Source organism: Halichoerus grypus, chromosome 5 (genome assembly GCF_964656455.1).
Source record: "Halichoerus grypus chromosome 5, mHalGry1.hap1.1, whole genome shotgun sequence".
Taxonomy (NCBI): Eukaryota; Metazoa; Chordata; class Mammalia; order Carnivora; family Phocidae; genus Halichoerus; species Halichoerus grypus.
Genome location: NC_135716.1, coordinates 185,338,696 through 185,357,106, shown reverse-complemented (window position 1 = coordinate 185,357,106; position 18,411 = coordinate 185,338,696). Strand labels below are relative to the sequence as shown.

At 66.2% G+C, this 18,411-nt stretch overlaps 1 protein-coding gene across 4 annotated transcripts in view; it reads right to left on the bottom strand.

Annotated features, from left to right (window-relative positions):
* The window catches only part of MEGF6 (multiple EGF like domains 6), an 87,239-nt gene that overhangs the window by 26,932 nt on the left and 41,896 nt on the right, over window positions 1-18,411 (bottom strand). For all 4 annotated transcript variants that reach the window (XR_013448422.1, XR_013448421.1, XM_078073880.1 and 1 more), the window contains exon 5: window positions 1,342-1,464. Coding sequence is in view for 2 of the 4 variants with exons in the window: in XM_078073880.1 (XP_077930006.1) it covers window positions 1,342-1,464 (123 nt within the window). In the remaining 2 variants the exon portion in view is untranslated. The remainder of the gene's footprint in view (window positions 1-1,341; window positions 1,465-18,411) is intronic.

The following is an 18,411-nucleotide window of genomic DNA, read 5'->3' as shown; positions in this document are numbered from 1 at the left end:
AGAGAGACAGCGGGAGGTGTGCCCCAGCCCCAGGCCCCTCACAGGGGAGCCCACAGCAGGGAGGGGGCAGTGGGCACCCCCCAGGCCCGGCCCGGCCCACCCTGGACCAGCCCCCAGGGACACCCTTCTCCAGGACGTCCGGGGGCCTGGGTGAGCCAGCGGGCTCCCAGAAGCGCCCCCCCCAGCCCCCAGAGGGCAGCAGCTGGGGGCTGCAACCCCGTCAGACTCGTCTGAAAGCACATTACAACACTTCCCACATCTGTTTCCACTTCCCGACCCGGAGAAACTGCGGAGTAGCTGCCTCGTTCCCTGCGGACGCCCGGACATGTGAGAGTGTGTGCCCGGAGGGCCCCCCGGGGCTGGCGGGCCGCCCTGCCACATAGCAACAAGGCAAGCGGGAACGAGGCCATTCCGAGCCTGCCACGCCCACTCTGTCTCCAGGGTGGAAACGAGGGGGGTCCTGCCCCCAGCCCCCCAGAGAATGACCACCACACGGCCTCCCAGACAGCAGCCCCGTGCTCTTGGCCCCGGCGTCCAGAGCCAGCCAGGAGAGGGGCAAGGGAGGTGGGTACTGAGCGCTGAGTGCTCAACACCAGACCCTGGCCTGCAGCCCCCCCACCCTTCACCTCAGTGGGCGCCTGGCACCCCCCCCCCCGGTAACCCCCCATGCTTGCGAGGACAGCAGGCTGTGGCCAGGGCACCTCCGTCAAGTCTACTTCCCACGGAAAAAAGGCCCTGCAGAGGAAGTGAGGGTTGGGGTCCTGCTTCTCAGCTACCTCTTCCCCACCTGCCACAGCCCAGCCCCCTAAGCTTCCCAAGGCTGGGGTGGGGGAGCCCGGGCCCAGGAACCCCAGCTCTGCAGGCCAAGAGTGGCTTCAAGCTGGCCCTGCCCCTGCCCTCACCAGCCTCCCCTGCCACCCAGCAAGCACCCAAGTCGCTCCCGAATTTGGTCCCTGGGCCTGGGACCCCGCTGACCCACCACCACAGCTTCGGCTGAGAAGGCCCTCTATAGTGCGGTGGCCCAGGGGCTCCTCCCCAGGAAAGGCACCCCAGGAACATGGCCTCAGCATCCCAGGGTCGCAGCGTTCAGCCTCAGCATGGGGGAGCCCTGCCCCATAACAGGCCGGCAAGAACCCCAAGGAGATGCACACACTCTAGCATGGGGCCACTGAGCAAACAGGCCCCCTGGGGTCTCCTAGTCCAGGAGGACAGGGGCCCCATCCCCAGCCCCGTGGGCACAGCCAGGAGGGCGGGGGCACTGCCCAGGCCAGGAGCCCAGGCAGGGAGGTAGCACGGGGCCCGGGATGGGGCCAGCCACACCCAGGGCTGCCGGGCGCTTACCCAAGCAGGTCCTGCCGTCCGCGTGGAGCCGGAAGCCGGGCTTGCACTCGCAGAGATAGGAGCCCGGTGTGTTCACGCACCTGTGCTGACAGCCGCCATTGTGCATCTGGCACTCATCTACATCTGGACAGGGACACAGGGCCAAGGGTTAGCCGCCCCAGGGACCCCGATCCGGGCCCCCTCACTGAGGACGTGGAACCCCGCCCAGGTGCCCAAGCTCTGAGCTCCGGGCCCACGCTGGCCAGAGCAGAGTGGGGAGAAGGCGGAGCCTGCCCCTCACACCTGGCCAGCCTGCTCGGGGGGCGGGGCCATCACCTTGGGGGTGGCCAGAATGTGGGGAGCCCTGGGGGTCAGAGAGAATGCAGGGAGCGGCGGTCTGGACAATGCAAGGGCTGCAGAGGGCACTGGGCTGAGGTGGGGAGAAGCCCAGTTCCTTACGCCTTTCAAGACTGAACTTGGAGCTCACGCTCGATTCCAAAGTCCAAATCCAGAAATACTCTCAGGACGGTGTCAGCCGTTTCTCTGGGACCCATGAGCCCAAAAGGAAAAACCAGTAACTCATGAGATGCCCTTGCCCAGGCTTTGGCAGGGGGGTAGGAGGGCTGAACAATGTCCCCCAGATTAACATCCATCCAGAGCGTCAGAATGTGACCTTAAGATGCAGATGTAATTAGTTATCTGTGCTAAATAAGGGGGGGGGTCCCTAAATCCAGCAACTGGGGTCCTCATAGAAGACACACGGGGGGGCAGAGGTTGGAATGAGGTGGCCACAGCCAAGGAACAAGGGGGGGCCATGCGAGGCTGGAAGGACAGAGAAGGAAGGGTCAGAGGGAGCTGCTGACACCTTGATATTGAACTTCCAGCCTCCAAAACAGTCAGAGAATAAATGTCTACTGTTGTATTTGTCCCGGGGAACTAACGCGGGTGATGTCTGCCTGGGTCCCCCCCGGGGCCTCCCGATGCCAGGGGGACGGGAGACCACCAGCAGCATCCCCCAGACAGGACCCAGGCACTTCCGGGAGAACACCCCCCATCTGAGACCACCGACCACCAGGGCAGGACACCCGTGCCCACCACGCCTCAGGCCCCAGGGAACGTGCTGACCAGAAGTGCATGAGGCCAGCCCAAAGGCCCTGGGTAGCCTCCCCAGGAGCCCAGCTGAGAACTGGAGAGGGAGAAAGACCCTCCCTAGAGCTGGAGGCCCGCGGGCCTGCACCCCAGGAGGGTCACCTCCTCCAGCAGGGATGCAGAGGCACAGGGAAGGTGGGGGCTGCCCTCACCTCTCACCCCTCCCTCCAGACTTCCATCCACCAACCTGGGCCCCCGGGGAGGCTGGGCAGCGACTGAGGTGGTTGGAACGGGCTGCTGAGACACCTGTGTGCGTGGCAAACACCTGTGTGTGAGGGACACAACTGTCCGCGAGACACGGAGACCAAGGGGGGAGCCACTGCAGACGTGGGGGGGCCCTGGCGCACCAGGCATGGGGACGGAAGCCCAGGCCCAGGCCTCGGGCCAGTCCACACTCTTCAGATACCAGCCTCACCAACGGAGTAGCCGGCCTCCCCAACCACAAAAGCAGGGAGACAGACACGTAGATGCTCCACTCCAACATCTACAAGCCACGACTCCATCCTCCGGTTCCCACCCGTGAAAATGCCCAGCTCCCATGCTTCCATCCTAAAATGCAGGCTGTCTGAGCCTACTTGTGAAGGGTGCCAAAGGTGGGCCACAGGGCGAGGCTCCCCCCGCCATCCCCAATGCCTGCCCATGAGCTTATGCTTCCCACACACACGGGAACCGTGCCTCCAGCCCGTGCGCTGAGAATGGACCTGGCGCCCCAGAAATGACACCAAACCAATCCCAGGAGGCCAGGGCCTCTGCACACACAGGCCAGGTCCACTCCGGGGAGACCCCCGGGGCCCCGCCAAGCGCCTCAGAGAGAAGACCAAAGACCCAGGGAGGCTCTCTTCTGCCCGTGGCAGCCTGGAGCTCTCTCAGAACGGAGCCGGGAGATTCTGGGGAAGAAGCCTGAAGGCAGAGGCCAAAGGCCCCCAGCAGAGCCGCCGAGAGGGTGGGGGACAGAGGGATCCAGGGCCCTCCTGCGGGAGAGTCAGCTGGGTGGGGAGTGGATGGAAGGGGAGGGCGGGCAGCACCCACCCACGGGGGCTCAGAAAGAGGTAAAGATGAGACCGCAGGGGACACGGCCCTGGGCACACAGTAGGTGCTTAGCGAAGCTTTGGGGAAGATGTGCCAGGTGCGTGCTGTCTGGGGGGGATGGACGGCAGCTGCAGTGTCCAGACCAGCCCTGCCAGGCGTCCTTCTGGCACTCTGCTGTGCTCTTGACGTGGCCCTGGGGCCGGATGCACAGGCAGGCAGGGGCGCTGCTTCTGGAAACCCTGCTCTCCGCCGGCAGCCCCACATTCACACTCGGCTCACTCCAGACCCGCAGCGAGGAGAGAGGCTGGCTCAGGCAGCGCTACACCTCTGAGCTGCTCGGACCCCTGGCTGGGGGGCCAAGCCCACCTGGAGGACCACATCCTCCAGCAGCTCCCGGGCAGGTCTGAGCAAGCCGTCCAAGGATGCGAGGGGAGCCCCGGACAGCATCAGCCCCTCAGCCAGCCCAGCAGGCCTGTGGGCCGCAAGGACACCAAATGGACAGACAGTCTGAGAAGAAGCACTCGGGGAATGCAGGAGCAGAAGGCTGCCGTCAGCCAGCAGGGCCCCTCCAGCTGCGCTGCCCTGACAGCCGGGGCCTCCCGCCCTGGCTCACACCCCCTGCCCACATGACCACTGTTCTGGCCCCCCTGCTGCCCGCACAGGAACATTCAGACTCAAGCGTCCACACCAGTGGACAGAAATGCCGCTCCTTGCTAAGATGCGCAGGGCCAGGTCTGCAAGCCGTCTCCTACAGCGCCGCGCCCCTCTCGGGAGGGGCTGACGCGCTGACCGCAGCCCCACGCTCTGCCCTGGCCCCTGGGGCTGCGCTGTCTGGTGATCGGCAACCTGCGCCTGGCGGGGACAGGATCTGTGAGCGGCAGCCCGGCAGGTGCAATGACGCTCAGCCCCCACGTCCAGCGCCACCGAGTGCTGTCATCCCGTGTGGGTATCTGGACACGGCGGGCAGCTCAAGGTTGAAGGACCTGAGGCCTCCCCCTTCACCTCTCTGGGCAAGGGCAGCCTGCTGAAGGGCAGCGGGGCATTTGGCCACCTGACCTCCTGCTGGGACCCCTTCAGAGGAGACAGACACTCGGGCAGCAAGGCAGGACCCAGTTCCCTAGCCCCGCCTGCCCCACTCCAGAGGCAGCCACGTGGGGGCAGAACAGAGCTGTCCTCAGCCAACTCCAACCACCTGGAGTTGCTGACCCTGTGACCGTGGCCATGGCTGTGACCTGACAGCCACAGGCTCAGTGATCTGAGTGGGGTCAGCTGAATAATGGCCCTCCAAAGGGTTCACATCCTAATCCCTAGAGTCCCACCAGCAAAAGGGACTCTGCAGGTGGGCTTACATTAAGGATCTCGAGGTGGGCCCAGTGTCATCACAGGGCCCTTAAAGGAGGGGGCAGGAGGTCAGGGAGAAAGAGATGGGAAGACACGGGGCCTCTGGCTAGCCCGACCTCCTGACTCCCCCAGTGAGGTCCACAGTGCTCTCTGGGGGCTGGATGCCCTCCCCGGGGCCTGTCCTGCAGGCCTGCTTTCTCCGGCTGAGCCAACTTGCCTACACCCAGCGCTTCCTGCTGTGGGACCAGTGCCCTGAGACCCCAAACGGCAGGGCCCCAACTGAGCATTGATACCTTAGGCCCTGGAACTACAGAGAAAACATCACTTTCCCAGACAGCACAGAGGGGGGCCTGGGTCCCACCCCCCGACCCCCAGCTGAAAGAGAGCTTGAAGGTCCTGAGTCTCCCATGCTGATCCAATGGAACCAGGCATAATAGCCAGGTGCAAACCCCCTCTGCCCTCTCCAGCCCGAAGCCCAGGCACCACATGCAGCTCACGCCGGCACGGGGAGGAGCCAGGGGCAGGCGGGTCCAAGCCGACACCGGGCTGACTCCCCAGGTCGTGCTTTGGGCGGCCTATCTCGATGCTGCTGGGAGCCCATGGAGGCTCCACCAGCTCCCGGGCCAGGGGCTCATGCCGGGGTCCATAAGCTGCCCCTGCAGACACCCCCCAGTCAGCCCCTTCTGAAGCCTCACCCATGCTTCCACGGAAACCTGAGCCCTCTGGGACGCTGCCAGGAAGCCCACTCACGTGGTTATCAAGTTCAGAATCCTGCTCTCCCCCGAACATGCCACAGGGTCCTCATGCCCAGAGATGGCACCCCGTCATCCACAGGCCCTCGTCCTCTCCTTTCCTCAAGGCCATGCAGGCCCCAGAGCAGGGTGGGGGCTCCCCAAAGCCCAGCCCCACACAGCCCCCCTCTGGAGGCTACACAGCCTCACCGCACTTACACCACAGCGGCCTGGCCTTGGCTGAGCCACCGAGTGGGGGTGTTGCCCACCCCGTGGGGACCCAGCCTGAGCCCCAGCTGGGATGGCTCAGGGACAGCAGAGCAGGGCCAGTACCTCCAAGAAGACCGGGTGCCCTGCGCAGAGCCACACTCAGGGGCCAGGGACGGCCTGGAGGGGAGCGCCCGCCCCGTGCTGTGACCCAGGTGCTGACTCCCCGCGCACCGCCTCCCATTCCCGAGGATGACCGGCCCCAAGCTCTAAGGAGCTCCTGCGGGAGGCTGGCCCAGCGTGGGTAGCAGATCTACAGTGCAGGGACATGTGGGATGGGCCCGGACAAGGGTGTATCCGCTTTCCATGAACTGCTGGGGTCCTCCCGGCTCACCCTGCAGCCCACTGGGCTGACCACACCCCCAAGGCTTGGGGAAGGTGACAGAAAGGATAGCACCTGCCACATCCACACGCGACCCCCAAGGGGCCGGGCTCTGGGGACCCTGGAATGGCAGACTTTGCTTAGGGACCCCAGAGGGCTCTCTCTTGAGCCTGCCTTCTTGCTTGCCCCCCCCCAGAGCGGCCAGTGCAGGGCAAATGCCCCCCCGCCGTGCCACAGGCAAAGGCAAGGGGCTGTTTCTCTTCCCTCTGGTCAAGAGGCCATTCAGCTGTCAGCAGACCCCGCAGCCAGACCAGAGAGGGGACAGAAGGTCGGATGACTCAGGGAGGAAGGGCCCTGTCCCAGAGGAAGCGGCGGCCAGCGGCACTGCCGCCGCCCTGCTCCCTCCAGCCTCCGCTCTGTCAGCCGCCTGGGCGGCTAGCTTCAAAAAGAGGTGCAAAGGGAACTCGCGGCGGAGCGGGGCGCCCGCCCCCCGCCCCACACCCTCGCAGAGTCCGCCCGGCGCCCACCTGGCCTCCGGTCACCGGCGCTCACGGAGTGGCCGGCCTGGCCCAGGTGGCACGGGTAGCAGCCCCTCCAGAGGTAGCGGTAGTGCGTGCCCGCGACGCGCGCCAGGCCCCCCAGGAGCCCGAGGCACCAGAGCGCCGCCAGTCCCCCGCGGCCGCGGGACGCTCCCATGGCCGGCCAGCCAGCTGCGCGCACCCCAGCGGCCCGCCGCGCTCTGAGCCCGGCGCCCCGCCCCTCGCCTTTTTGTTCTCGGCTTTCCCCCCGCCCCCCGCAGGTGAAGGCCAAATCCACTAGGCGGAGGGGCCGCTCCCGCCCCGCCCCGCCCCGCCCCCGCGGGCCGCGCTGGACCCGCAGTGCACCGCCCGCGCCCCGCGCATTCCGGCGCGCTCTCGCACCCCGACGCGGACCCGCGGCACGCACACAGGCACCCCTCGGGCAGACACACAGGGACACGTGCACAAACAGACCCACGTGTGCAAATACACACGTGACACACACAGGACCCCGCACAGACATGTGCAAGCACACGCATGTACACAGACACATGCGTTCCCAGCAGCTACACGGAAGACAGCAAGGCAGAGAAGGAGGCCACCCTGGCAATGCCACTGGGGGCTTCAGAAAGACAGGCGGGCTTGGGTTCTGTCAAGTGTGAGGCGGATGGAGAGCCAGGCACGGAGAGTCCAACCCCCAAAGTGGAAATCCCCAGGGGTAAAGACGCCTGCAGCCCCAAGCCTGGTGTCCAGCACCCTGCACTATCATGTCCTCCACTGGACGGGGGCTGACACCCAGAAGGAGTCCCTGCATCCCTACAGCAGGTGGGAGAGGGTCAGAGCGAAAATGGACTCCCTAGCAACGGCAGGAAGCCCCAGGTGTCAGGCTACATTAGCCCTGGAGGCACATCCTACCCCATACCCCTGAACCCCCACTTCGCTCAAGGGCACAGCCTGAGGCTCCAGCTTGGTCCAGAGCAGGCAGCATCCTACGACCCTATGCATACAGGCCTCATGAGCATTTGACCAGCAGCCCCATGCTGCCCCTGAGGTCTCACCCCTGGGACACTGCCCAGGCCGGCCCTCCACCTCCCGGTCCACTACTGGGGCCAAGGCCCTGCTGGCTGGCACTCTGCCCAGCCCACAGGGGGTCCCAGGGGGCAACCTCAAGCCCGTGGGAGAGAGGCACGACCTCACCTTGCCCAGTCTTGCCTGCAGTGCAGAGGCCAGCCCTTCCCATTGGCCCCCCGCCTGCCAGGCACCCGGCAGGGCAGAAACAGGCCTGCCTGGGGCCTGCCTGCCTGTCTGCCACGGCCTCCTGGGCGAGCCTCTCTCCTGTCCTTCCTCTGAACGGCACACCAGCCCTTGAACTCCAGCCTCTCACCCTGGAAGCCTCCCTAAGTCTCTCTGATGGGCACACTGTCAGATCGCTGTTTGGACGGTGCGTTCCGCGGGAGCTAGCAGTTTATTACTGCAATGTAAATCTCATTTTCCAACAGCTCACAAACCAGTGCTCATAGAAACCCAAGGGTCCCCCCGTCTGCAGCCACCAGCCAGGAGGCAGGGGGACAGGAGGCCATGGAGACAAGCTCTGTCTCCAAGGGAGGGGCAGAGGGACACCATCAGAAGCTCTGACTCAGATTGCTGGGCAACAGGGCCTGGGTTCCTCTGTTAGCACCCTTCTGGGGTGAAGGCCCTGCAGAGACCCCGCGAAGTATCACTAAGTCCCATGCAGACTCCACTCTGACGTCTTTCAGGACCAGGGCCATGGGAGGAGGAAGAACCAAAGACAGGAAGCGGGGGGCACCAGCCTCGGTCTCCTGTGCAGACCCCAAGTCCTGCCCACAGGACACAGTTCTGGGGACCAGCAATGTCTGAGGGCTACAGTGAGGTCCTCAGAACCCAGGACAACACAAGGTATGGGATGAGCTCCAGCAGCATGCCCCTGAAGGACCAGGGACTGCGGAGGGCTCTGGGCCTCCATCCCCACGAGGCCAGGCAGGAGGACTCGGCATGGTGGTGCAGGGAGCAACCCGCCGAGTGCAGAACGCCACCAGCCATGCAGACAGTGCCCACAGCCGCCCCCACTGCCCCCCCACCCCCGCCCCAGTGCCGCCAAGCGCATCCAGGCCCGCGGCTGTGGGGTCTGGAAGCTGTTTGGGAAATGCTTTCCCGATGCAGAAATGCGGGCTGGGCGTCTCTGCCCGGCGGAATGTCTGTGTGTCAGCAGAAGGAGCCGTTTCCCCCCACCCGCCGGGCCGGCTCCAGCTTTCCTCTCCAAGCTGGGCGGCCACTGGGCTCCTTCGCCAGGCCCCGGGCTGGGGTGAGGGCCCCGTGCCGCCCCAAAAACGCCACACTACCCCTGAGCGTGGGGCCCATCCCACCACAGGCCCCTGACCTGGGGCTTCAGGGCAGAAGTGCCATGTTCCTGGGTCAGGGGGGCCGGCAGGAAGCAGAGCACGGCCAAGCTCCCCTTCACTTGTGGAGTCTGTTCCGGGGGGACAAGACATGGGCTGAGCAGGCCCTCCAACAGCACCCAAGGAGGCCAAGGCATCGAGCACCCTGTCTGGCCTCTGAGGGGGAGCCCGCAGGTCTGGATCTCGCCACCTCCTGGGGGCTGGGCACTCCCGGGTCCCCACGTCTCAGGAGGAGCTAAGCCCTCTGCAGACAGAGGCACGCGAGAGAGGAGTGGCACAGAGAAGCCCCCAGAAGTCACTGCCCAGGACCCCTAGGTGCCCGGACTTCGAGGATGCAGGCCCACGGGCAAAGCAGGCTCCAGATTACAACAGCAGGTGCTGGGCACCCACAGGCAGCCGTGGTGCTGGGCGCTGGGCGGGGGAGGAGGCCAGGCCATGCCCGCTCACGGGCGGACAGGCTGCCCTGGGATGCCCCGGGCCCCGGCTCTGCTAACACCTCTGCTCACTCCCCTCCCCCCCTGCTGAAGTCGGGCGGGTCCTGTGTCCCTCCTGGGGGGGAGGGGCGCAATGACGAGCAGGTGCCCGAGTGGACACAGGGACTGTAACAGGCCAGGCCAGTGACCAGACAGCCCCCGACAGGACCCCCAGCGGCAGGAAAGAAGGGCCAGGAAGGGGCTGGAAGGAGGCTTCTCTCTCAGGCTCCTCTTCCATCGGCCTTAGGGAGGGCTCAAGGGTCCTCCCGGCCACCTCTGGGCCCTCAGGTGACCACCGCCTGCCTGGCTCTTTCTACCCTGACGTCCGGAGCCCAGCCCAGGGCAGGAGGTCAGCTTTCAGTCTGGAGCCACACGCCGTCCAGCCCGCCTGCACGCAGAACGCCCGCCCCCCCACCCCCCAGGCTGCTGCCTGAGTTTATTTCAGGAGCAGGGAGCCAGCTGATCCCAGCGCCAGCCTCGTGGTAAACCCATTACCCGGCGGGACTCCTCACCCAAGCAGAGGGAAGGGAACTTAAAACCACGGTTGTTTCTGAGCGCCTAGCTGCCATTCCTGACTGCAGCTGCCCCTGGCTGGGGCCGGGAGGAACTGGGGGTGCCCTCCTCTTTCACACATGGGCCCCCCGGGGAGCCCAAGGTGGAGCAGCCTCAGCCCCACACGCTCTCCTCCGGGGACCAGCCAGCTTGGGCGGCACCAGACGCCGGGACCACACCAGAGAGCCCGAGGCCCGGTGTGGCCCCGGAGGCACCCGCGGAGAGCCGGCCCGGAGCTGCGCCGGAGGCCTCCCACACACGTGTACACATGCATGCGTGCGTGTGATGGGGCTCTCTGGTGGCGGCGGCTGCCTGGCCTCACTCCCCGGCTGTCGTGCAAAGGCTGTGGGGAGGCCAGCTCTAGCCCTGGGAGCGCCCGAGGCCAGAACGCCGACAGCCCCCACCTTGGGCACGGCCCCCCAGGCCTGGCTCTCACTGAGGACACTGAGCTGCCCGGGACACACAGACGGCCCTGGAGCTCACGCTGCACTCGGAGGAGAGGACATGGTGATGGCTGATCGACAGGGAGGCTTCCTGGAGAAGGTGGCGAGCCAGCCTGTGGCCAGCTAGCACGCAAGGGCATGGGCGTGCTCACCGGCTCGTCGGGGGACATCGGGGCAGCCGCAGGGCTACTGGCCCAGAGGCAGGAAAGGCTGGGGAGGCGAGCATGCCCGGCAGGGAGTCTGGCCGAAGCCGTGTGCCTGGCCCTGGTCCACAGCAGGCGCCCAGAGAGACGGCCAGAACCAACCAGCACATCGACGGCCAGGCGCATCACCAGGCCCGCATCCAACAACCACGCAGCTTTCTGGGCCCGGGCGGTCACTCCTCCTGCTGCGCTTTCCCCACCCGACAGCGCAACCTGACCCCAGGACGCTGGGGTCACAGGGCTGGCAGTCAGCTCAGCCAGGACCCAGGGCCAGCCAGCATGTATGCTCCCTCCCCAGGTGCCCGAGCCCGGAGCTGGCAGGGCTGGCCATCGGCCCCTCCCGCCTCTGCGGCCCCGATGCCATACCACAAGTACTCAAGGCCACCGAGTGCACAGGCTGAGCCCAGGGCCGGACACTGTCCATGTGAAATGCAGAGGGACAAGAAGTGAGCCCAGAGGACTCCCCAGCTCTGACCCGGCCAGCCATGGGCCCCGGCTCCGAGCACCCACACCCTCTCCCTAAGGTCTGTTCACGGAAAATGCGCTAGTCCTGGGGTCTTACCCTCTGAGTTCTGGTACAGCTGCCCACCCCAGAGCTGCTCTGGCCAGAGCCCGGGGACCAGGGAGCGAGGAGGGTTTGTCAATGGGATTCTGGGGTCTGGCTGAGCCAGAGTGGGGTCAGAAGCCCAGCGGCCCAGTGGGGTCCAGAGCAGCGGGGTGGGGGTGGGGCGAAGGGAGTGGAAGCTCAGCCCAGACCTGTCTCCCACAGATGCCTGGAAAAGAGCCAGGGAGGGTGGGGAAGGTGCGGCCACCATTCACACAGAGGGACAGAGCCACGGGCAGGAGAATCCAATCAGGGGGCTCAGCCCCGGGGTGGGGGTGGGGGAGGGGGCTTCAGGATGAGCAGCAACTCACAGGGAAGGGACCCAACGGGACGGGGTGAAAGAGGAGAGAAGCGGAGGGGAAGACCTCTCCACCCGCCAGGCAGAGAGGCAGGCCAGGCGTGGGGAGGCCACCCTTCCCCGGAGCAAGGCTAGGAGGGGCCGCTGTCCCCACTCCCCCAGGGTGGGGATGTGCCGCCCTCCCCAGGCTTGCCACGGCCCCCGCGAGCTTCACGTCACTGCCACCCCCAACAGCCCAGCCCTCGGGCCAAGGCCCTGGACCACTGTGGCTCAGGTGGAAGTGGCTGCCCCACACAGCAGGCCCCCAGCTCAGTGGGGGAAGCTGCCGGGGCGGGGGCAAGGTCCGGCCTGACTCGTGTGCGGTGCCCTCCCCACAGCAGGGTGGGGCTCCCGTTCGCACGGTCTGCCTCCTCTTGCCGAGCCCGAGCGTGAGGACCACGGCCTCCAAACGTTACTCAGGCCCCCAGCCACGCCTGGGGTACGTCGGGGCCGAGGGATCGAAGCTGGCCTTCCCAGCTCCCGCATCGGCTCTCGCCCTGCAGCTCGGCCCCCGCCCACAGGCCGTACTGCTGGCCTCGGGCACCGGGGCTCTGCTCTGTCAGCGCCCGCAGGCCGCCCATCTGAGGTCTCCTCCCGGAAAACTGCACCGTGCCCCGGGCTCAGGGGTCAGGCAGGCCCGCGGGGCAGGCTGTCACCAGCGGGCCCTGACTGTTGATGGTGGCAACCATGATCATTTCTCCCACGCCGGCCTTAACCAAGGGCCTACCTGCTAGTGTCTGCTCACTAGAGGGACAAACGTAGCCAGCGTCCGACTCTCAGAGCCTCTGACGGAGGAGGCCTCCGGCCACGGACGCCTGGTCGGAAGTGCCACCAACCTGCCTGGAAGGATTGCGGTTCTCAGCTGGGCTTGCTCGCCTGTGTCCAGGGGACAGGCGGCCAGGGGACCAGGCCCTCGCAGGAACGAGGCAGGGGTTTTGCGACCAGAAGGCCCGAGTGCACGCCGGGTTCCGAGGCCCGCAGGTGCGCGACAAAACTGCCAGGCGGCCTCTCCCAGCCGGGTCCCTGCATCCGTGCGGGCAGGTCACTCCACAGGTCCCTGCCGAGCGGCACTGCCAGGTTGGACAGCAGGGAATGGCGAGAGGTCCCTCCAGCTCCAGAGAAGCTGGCAAGCCAGAGGAGACAGGACGGGGACCCCCAGACGGGGCCTGAGCGCCCAGGACGTCACGCTGGGCTTTACTCCCCACCCCCTAGCTGTGTGAGCCCGGGGCGGCCTGAGCACCGAGCAGCAGAGCAGCTCCAGCCTGCAGCGTGGGCTGGACAAGACATGGCCTCCTTCCTGCCGTCACCATGACACTTCCCGCCAACCTTCCCGTCCTCCAGATTCAGCGAGAGCAGGGTTGTCCTGGGAAACGCAGAAGTCCTTACACTGATAAAACCTCCCTCGAGACTTGGGTGGGTGGGAGGGGGTGGTCCTGCCATCGGAGGGACCAAGGATTACCCCAGGAGGGGGTCAGAGAAAGCCCCCCCACCCCCAGGAAGGGCCTATGAAATGCAGTCAGGCCCCCCGGGCGCCACAACGAGGGTCCCCAGCAGCTCCCCTGGCCACACTCCCTCCAGGGCACTGCCGCAGGCCCGCACAGCTGGCTCTGGTCAGCCCACGGCCCTGCCGGCCCAGAGCCCGAGCCCTGGAGGCTCCTAGTCGAGGCCTGTCACTTCCCACGTTCTTGTGTCTCCCCCGGGACAGTGAGAGCCTGCAGCCATCTCCAGGAGGCCAGTGGAGGCCCGGCCAGGAGTCTGGCCAGGCAGAGTGGGAGTGAGAGAGAAGCACTTGTCGGGCTGCTTCCCAGGACGGAGACAGGCCTAGAGCCCCTGGCCACAGCAGAGGCGGGGATGGGGGGTGGGCAGGCAAGGCCTACAGAGAGGCCACTTCGTGCCCACACCACCTCAAGCACACATGCCTCACAGCAGGTCCCTTCTGTGTCCCCCAGGGGCCGGGGGGTCCGCAGAACCACCTGCTCAGTGCAGACGCCCGAGCTGGGCCCACGGGGGCTGGGATGCAGGGACACTGTCACCATCTCCAGGCCTCGAGCCCCTACGGGTTTCTCTCAGACACCCCAGCTCTGCCTGGCCACCCCACAGCCAAGGCGGAACCAAGAAGCCGGGGTGGGCATGCCCAGCACCCCCAGGAAAGAGCCAGGTGCTCTTGCGTTGGGCCGAGAAGGACTTCCACTGGAGGAAGCCCGCTCCCTGCACAACCCCCGACCTGGCAGCCCCCGCTGCCCCTTCCCCAGAGCCTCCCTTATCTCTGGAAGGAGGGGGGTCAAAGCAGTGGGAACCGTGGATCGCCCGCAGTGGGAAAGTGGGCCTGCGGGCCTCACATCCCCCCCCGGGAGACAGCCTGATTCTCTCCAAAGAGCAGCCTCCATCTCCCCTGGGAGTGGGACCGAGACCTCCCCCCAGCGGTTACGATGTCACTGTGGTCTTCAGGCCACACCATCTGGCCTAGCGTGAAGCTGGCCGCATCTTCCAGATGGGGCGCTCCAGACCACGTACCCAACTGCCAGCAGTGGGGTGGGGCGGGGGCTGCCAGAGGGTCTTGGAACCCCCTTCCCTGGCCTCGGTGTAGTCTCCCCAACCCCAGGGCCTGGTCCCTGAGGACCTTGGTCAAGAAGCAAGTGCCCCGAGGCCAGGTGGAGGACGGGTCCAGCGCAGGTTGGGACAGCTCTTCTCTCCATGTCGCCACCCCCCCCCACCCCGGAAGCCAGACCGGGGCTGGGTACCTGCACGGACGCTGGGCCAGGGGTCTCAAGACATTCCCCAGTCCTCTGCAGTTCCCGGAGAGGCAAGAGTCTTTTTAGTCCCACTTTCTGGATAAAGAGACTGAGGTTCAGAGTAGTCACCCAAGGTACTAAGCTGAGGCTCATCGTGGGCCTCGCGGACACCAAAGCCTGGCACTGGGATGGCCTTCCCAGAGGGGCTGATGTGGAGAGCTGGGCAGTCCTGGACAGGAGCTCAGGGCCCCCGGGCTGCCAGGGCATGAGTTTTATGGGGGAGCCTGCGTTTCTCCCCAGGGCCTGCCACCTCCCTAAATCCACTGCCCACGGGTCTGGGGGCTGACACATGCCAGAGATGGCGTCCTGGGAAGCGAGAGACGCGGCAGCAGGCATGCAGCTTCACCTCGGAGATGTGCGGCTCTGGCCTCCCGGCCTCCTGGAGCTCATGGTTCCTGCTCCAGGACAGTGTCCCAGAACGTGACAAGCACACGGGCCTGGCCATGCTCCTGGAGCACGGGCCAGGGCGCCCTCCAGCCAGGCTCCCGTGCCAGCGCTAGGGTTTTATAGTGTCCATTCATCACTCTGAGCGGTTTCTGGGCTCACCCCACCATCAACTCGGGGCGCACCACCCTACGTGTGAGCGAGCAGAGCCGCCCTGCCCTCAGAGGTAACATCTTGATTTCCCGCTGGCTCTGCTCACTCACGGCCGCGGGCCGCCCCAGCAGTCCTGTTTGCTGGCCAGAGCTGCAGTTTCAGGGGGGCTGGGCTGGGCTGGCAGGGGGACAGAGAAAACACAGCAGGCGCTTGGCTCTCGGCTGCCGGCCGCGCGGTGACTCGGGGCCCCAGCCATCCCAAACACGCAGGGGTAGGGGTCTGCAAACTCCCAGGGGCCGAGGCCAGGCAGAGGCCTGGGTGGGGAAGAAAGGACCAGGACTGCGGGATGCAGGGTCTGAGGCCGGTCCCCCCAGACTGCCCTCCCTCCTGGTCATTTTGTCCACAGTGCCGCCCTCGGACAGGTCTGCCAGATGGCGGCAGCCTGGCCTGCCCTTCGGGACCCAGTGGATTAAGGGATTCCAAAGCTTCCCAAAGGAACTTGGAGAGGTTGCATCTGCAGGCCCGGTACTGTGAGGACTCTGTGCAGGGCTCTGGCCAGTGGCTGGAATGCAGACTTATCTTCCAGGACCTGCAGACGCATCACGGGGCACGCGCGGCCCCCGGGCCCCAGGTCAGCACTGGGAGCCCAGGGCACAGGTCAGAAGACCCCCAGCTCTGGAGCAGCCCCAGCACCTTTCCCAGGGCCTCCTGGACACGGACAAGGGGTTGGGGCTGCTTGCCCAGCTCTAGGGCCCGAGGACCAGAAGGGACAGGATGGGAAACCCAAGGTCCAGCCCCAATCTGGGAGGCCCCTGAGCTAGAAAGCCCCTCACGGTGGGGACCTTGATTCCATCTCAAACTGCACAAGCCAGCTTCCCGAGGTGGGAGACCCCAGTGCAGAAGCCGAGGCCCAGACAGGCCAGGCCCGCCGAGGTTGGGCAGTGTGCCAGCAGCGGATGGGGGCTCAGACCAGGATCCTCCGTGGGGGCCTGGGGGGAAGCCTGGGAGAACCGCAGTGGAAGAAGTGTGCGTTTTGCGTGTGGGCATCCTTGGGGCGCACAGAGGCCAGGGAGGCTGGCAGGGGAGCTGACGCCCATGGGCCTCTGCCCTGGGCCTGGCACGCTCTGGGCCCCTCCGTTTGTTCACTCCACCACACGTGCTCGCCGCTTAGAGGGGATACACAGGCTCTCGGTGGAGGGATTGGTCCAGCCGCTTCCCTGAAGGACTGCCAGGTGCTCCCAGGTGGGAAAAGGCACACACAGTCTCCAAACCCCCGGGACTCTCCTCATTGGCACCAAACTTCCAGCCCTGTGTTTCTACAATGTCGGGGGCTGCTGGACATCTGGACTTGGTGTGAGTGGGGTGGGGGCTCAGGCAGGAGGGCAGGTGTCAGCAGCAGGGCCACCCTCCTCACCCCGGTCTGGGGCGGGGGGCGCTCCTCTCTGCCCCAACTCCCCCTGCACTCCGTGCGTCCTGGGGTGGGGGCGGAGGCCCCATGGCTTCTGTCATCCCAAGGGGCCCATTTCACAGAAGGCGAAACCGAGGCCAAAGCCAGGACTTGGGGGGGGTGATGTGGAGATACCAGGCTAACCTTCTCACCCGCCCTCCCCATCAGGCACAGGACCCCCCGCCCTGCTCCCCTCCCTCCAGCCTCCTTCTGGCCATGAAGACGCTGGAAAGGAGACACCCCGTGTTTGCAGAACACTCCACCAGGGCAGACTCCCGCACCCCCAGACCCCAGCCCAGCAGGCTGGGCCCCGCCCGGCCCTCTGAAGGACGGCTCCCCGCTGGCTCTTCTCTGCAATGAATTCCGGGACACAGAGACGGGGGCAACCGTCCAATATGGAGCAAGGGGACCGATGCCGCTGGCCCGAGGGACATGCACTCAGAAGGGCCCACGCTGCCAGAGCCAGCCCTGGGGTCAGGGGTCAGGTGGGGGCCGCAGCAGACAAAAGAGTGTGAGGGGGCACCGGGGGGCAGCCTGGGCCTCCCGCCCCTGCCTTCCCCCTGCCTCAACCTTAATCCGGCCCCCTCCTTCCCCACCCCCAGAGGAATCTTCTCTCTGTTCTTGATTTGCCTGACTGCCTGCCAGTGACCACGGGGCCGAGGGAGAGAGTATGCCCGGCGCTGGAGAACACCTCCGGCCCAGGCCTCAGCAAGCCCTAGTCGGGACTCCGTGCCCACCAGTGCCGCATGCATGCCCAGGTACCCGGCCCACCCTCCCCCCCCATAGCCTGTGCCTGGTCCAGCCGGGCACCCACCTACCCTCCGGGGCCGCATCTCCCCCAGCACAGCCCCCAGAGGCCCCCACCCACATCAGGTTCTCTGAGTCACCCGGGGCTCATTTTCGGAGACACGTGCATGCCCTAAAGGCATGACGAGTGGGTTGGGCAGAGAGGACCCCATCACTGGGGAACCAGCGGGGGCAGCCCTGGGGGCTGAGGAGGAGGCGCCTCTGGGACAGCCGGGGCGGGGATGCGAGGCTGAGGCCAGGCCATGGCGGCGGTGGGCTGCGCCCGGGGCCCACCTTGGCAGGTCCTGCCGTCTGGTGGCCGGGGGGGCAGCGGCAGTAGAAGCCCCCCATGGTATTGTAGCACTGGTCCTCACAGCCCCTGTTCCCACTGCCACACTCATCCATGTCTGGGATGGGGGGACACTGGTGAGCGGTGGGGACCTCCCTCCCAGCCATGGCCCTCCCCAGACCCGAGAGGCCACGAAAGGGCACAGACCAGCAGAGAGGGGCAGACAGGCCCCACGAGAGGGGGACACCCGATGGGTCCACCCAGCAGCAAGGGAGGCGCGCGTACCTGGGTCTCTCCGCGCACCCAGGACAAGCAGCCTGTCCTACGGCATTCGAGAGTGATTTTTCAGGACAGCCATGCAGGCACAGCTTGGCCAGGAGTGGGCCCTGCTCCCCCAGACAGGAGCCACACCTGCTTTTCTGGGTCCTCACAAGAACGGCCTGTGCACGTGTTCTGGTCCCATGGTCAGTGTCCCAGGGAAACCAAGCTTCCCCCTGCTTTGAGGCCAGGAGGAACCCTCACAGCTGCCCCCAGACCCGCATCAGTGCCCAGCACAGCCCTGATCCCAGCCCATCAGGGACCTTATGGAGCCAGGGCTGCCAATAGGGAGGGACATGTATGGGGTAACAGCGGGGAGTAGGCTCCTCCACCTCCCAGCACCTCCAACCCCGTGCTGCCCACCTGAGGTCTGAGAGGGGCCCTGCTCTCCTCCTGGCCTCTTAAGGCCAAAGGCCGAGCTCCCCTGGTCTCGTGGGGAATGTGACCCAGAGGCAGGCACAGACCACGCAGAGACCCCAATGTGCCACAGCCCACGGGTGCGGCTACTGAAAGCACCAGGCCCTTCCTGGCCATGC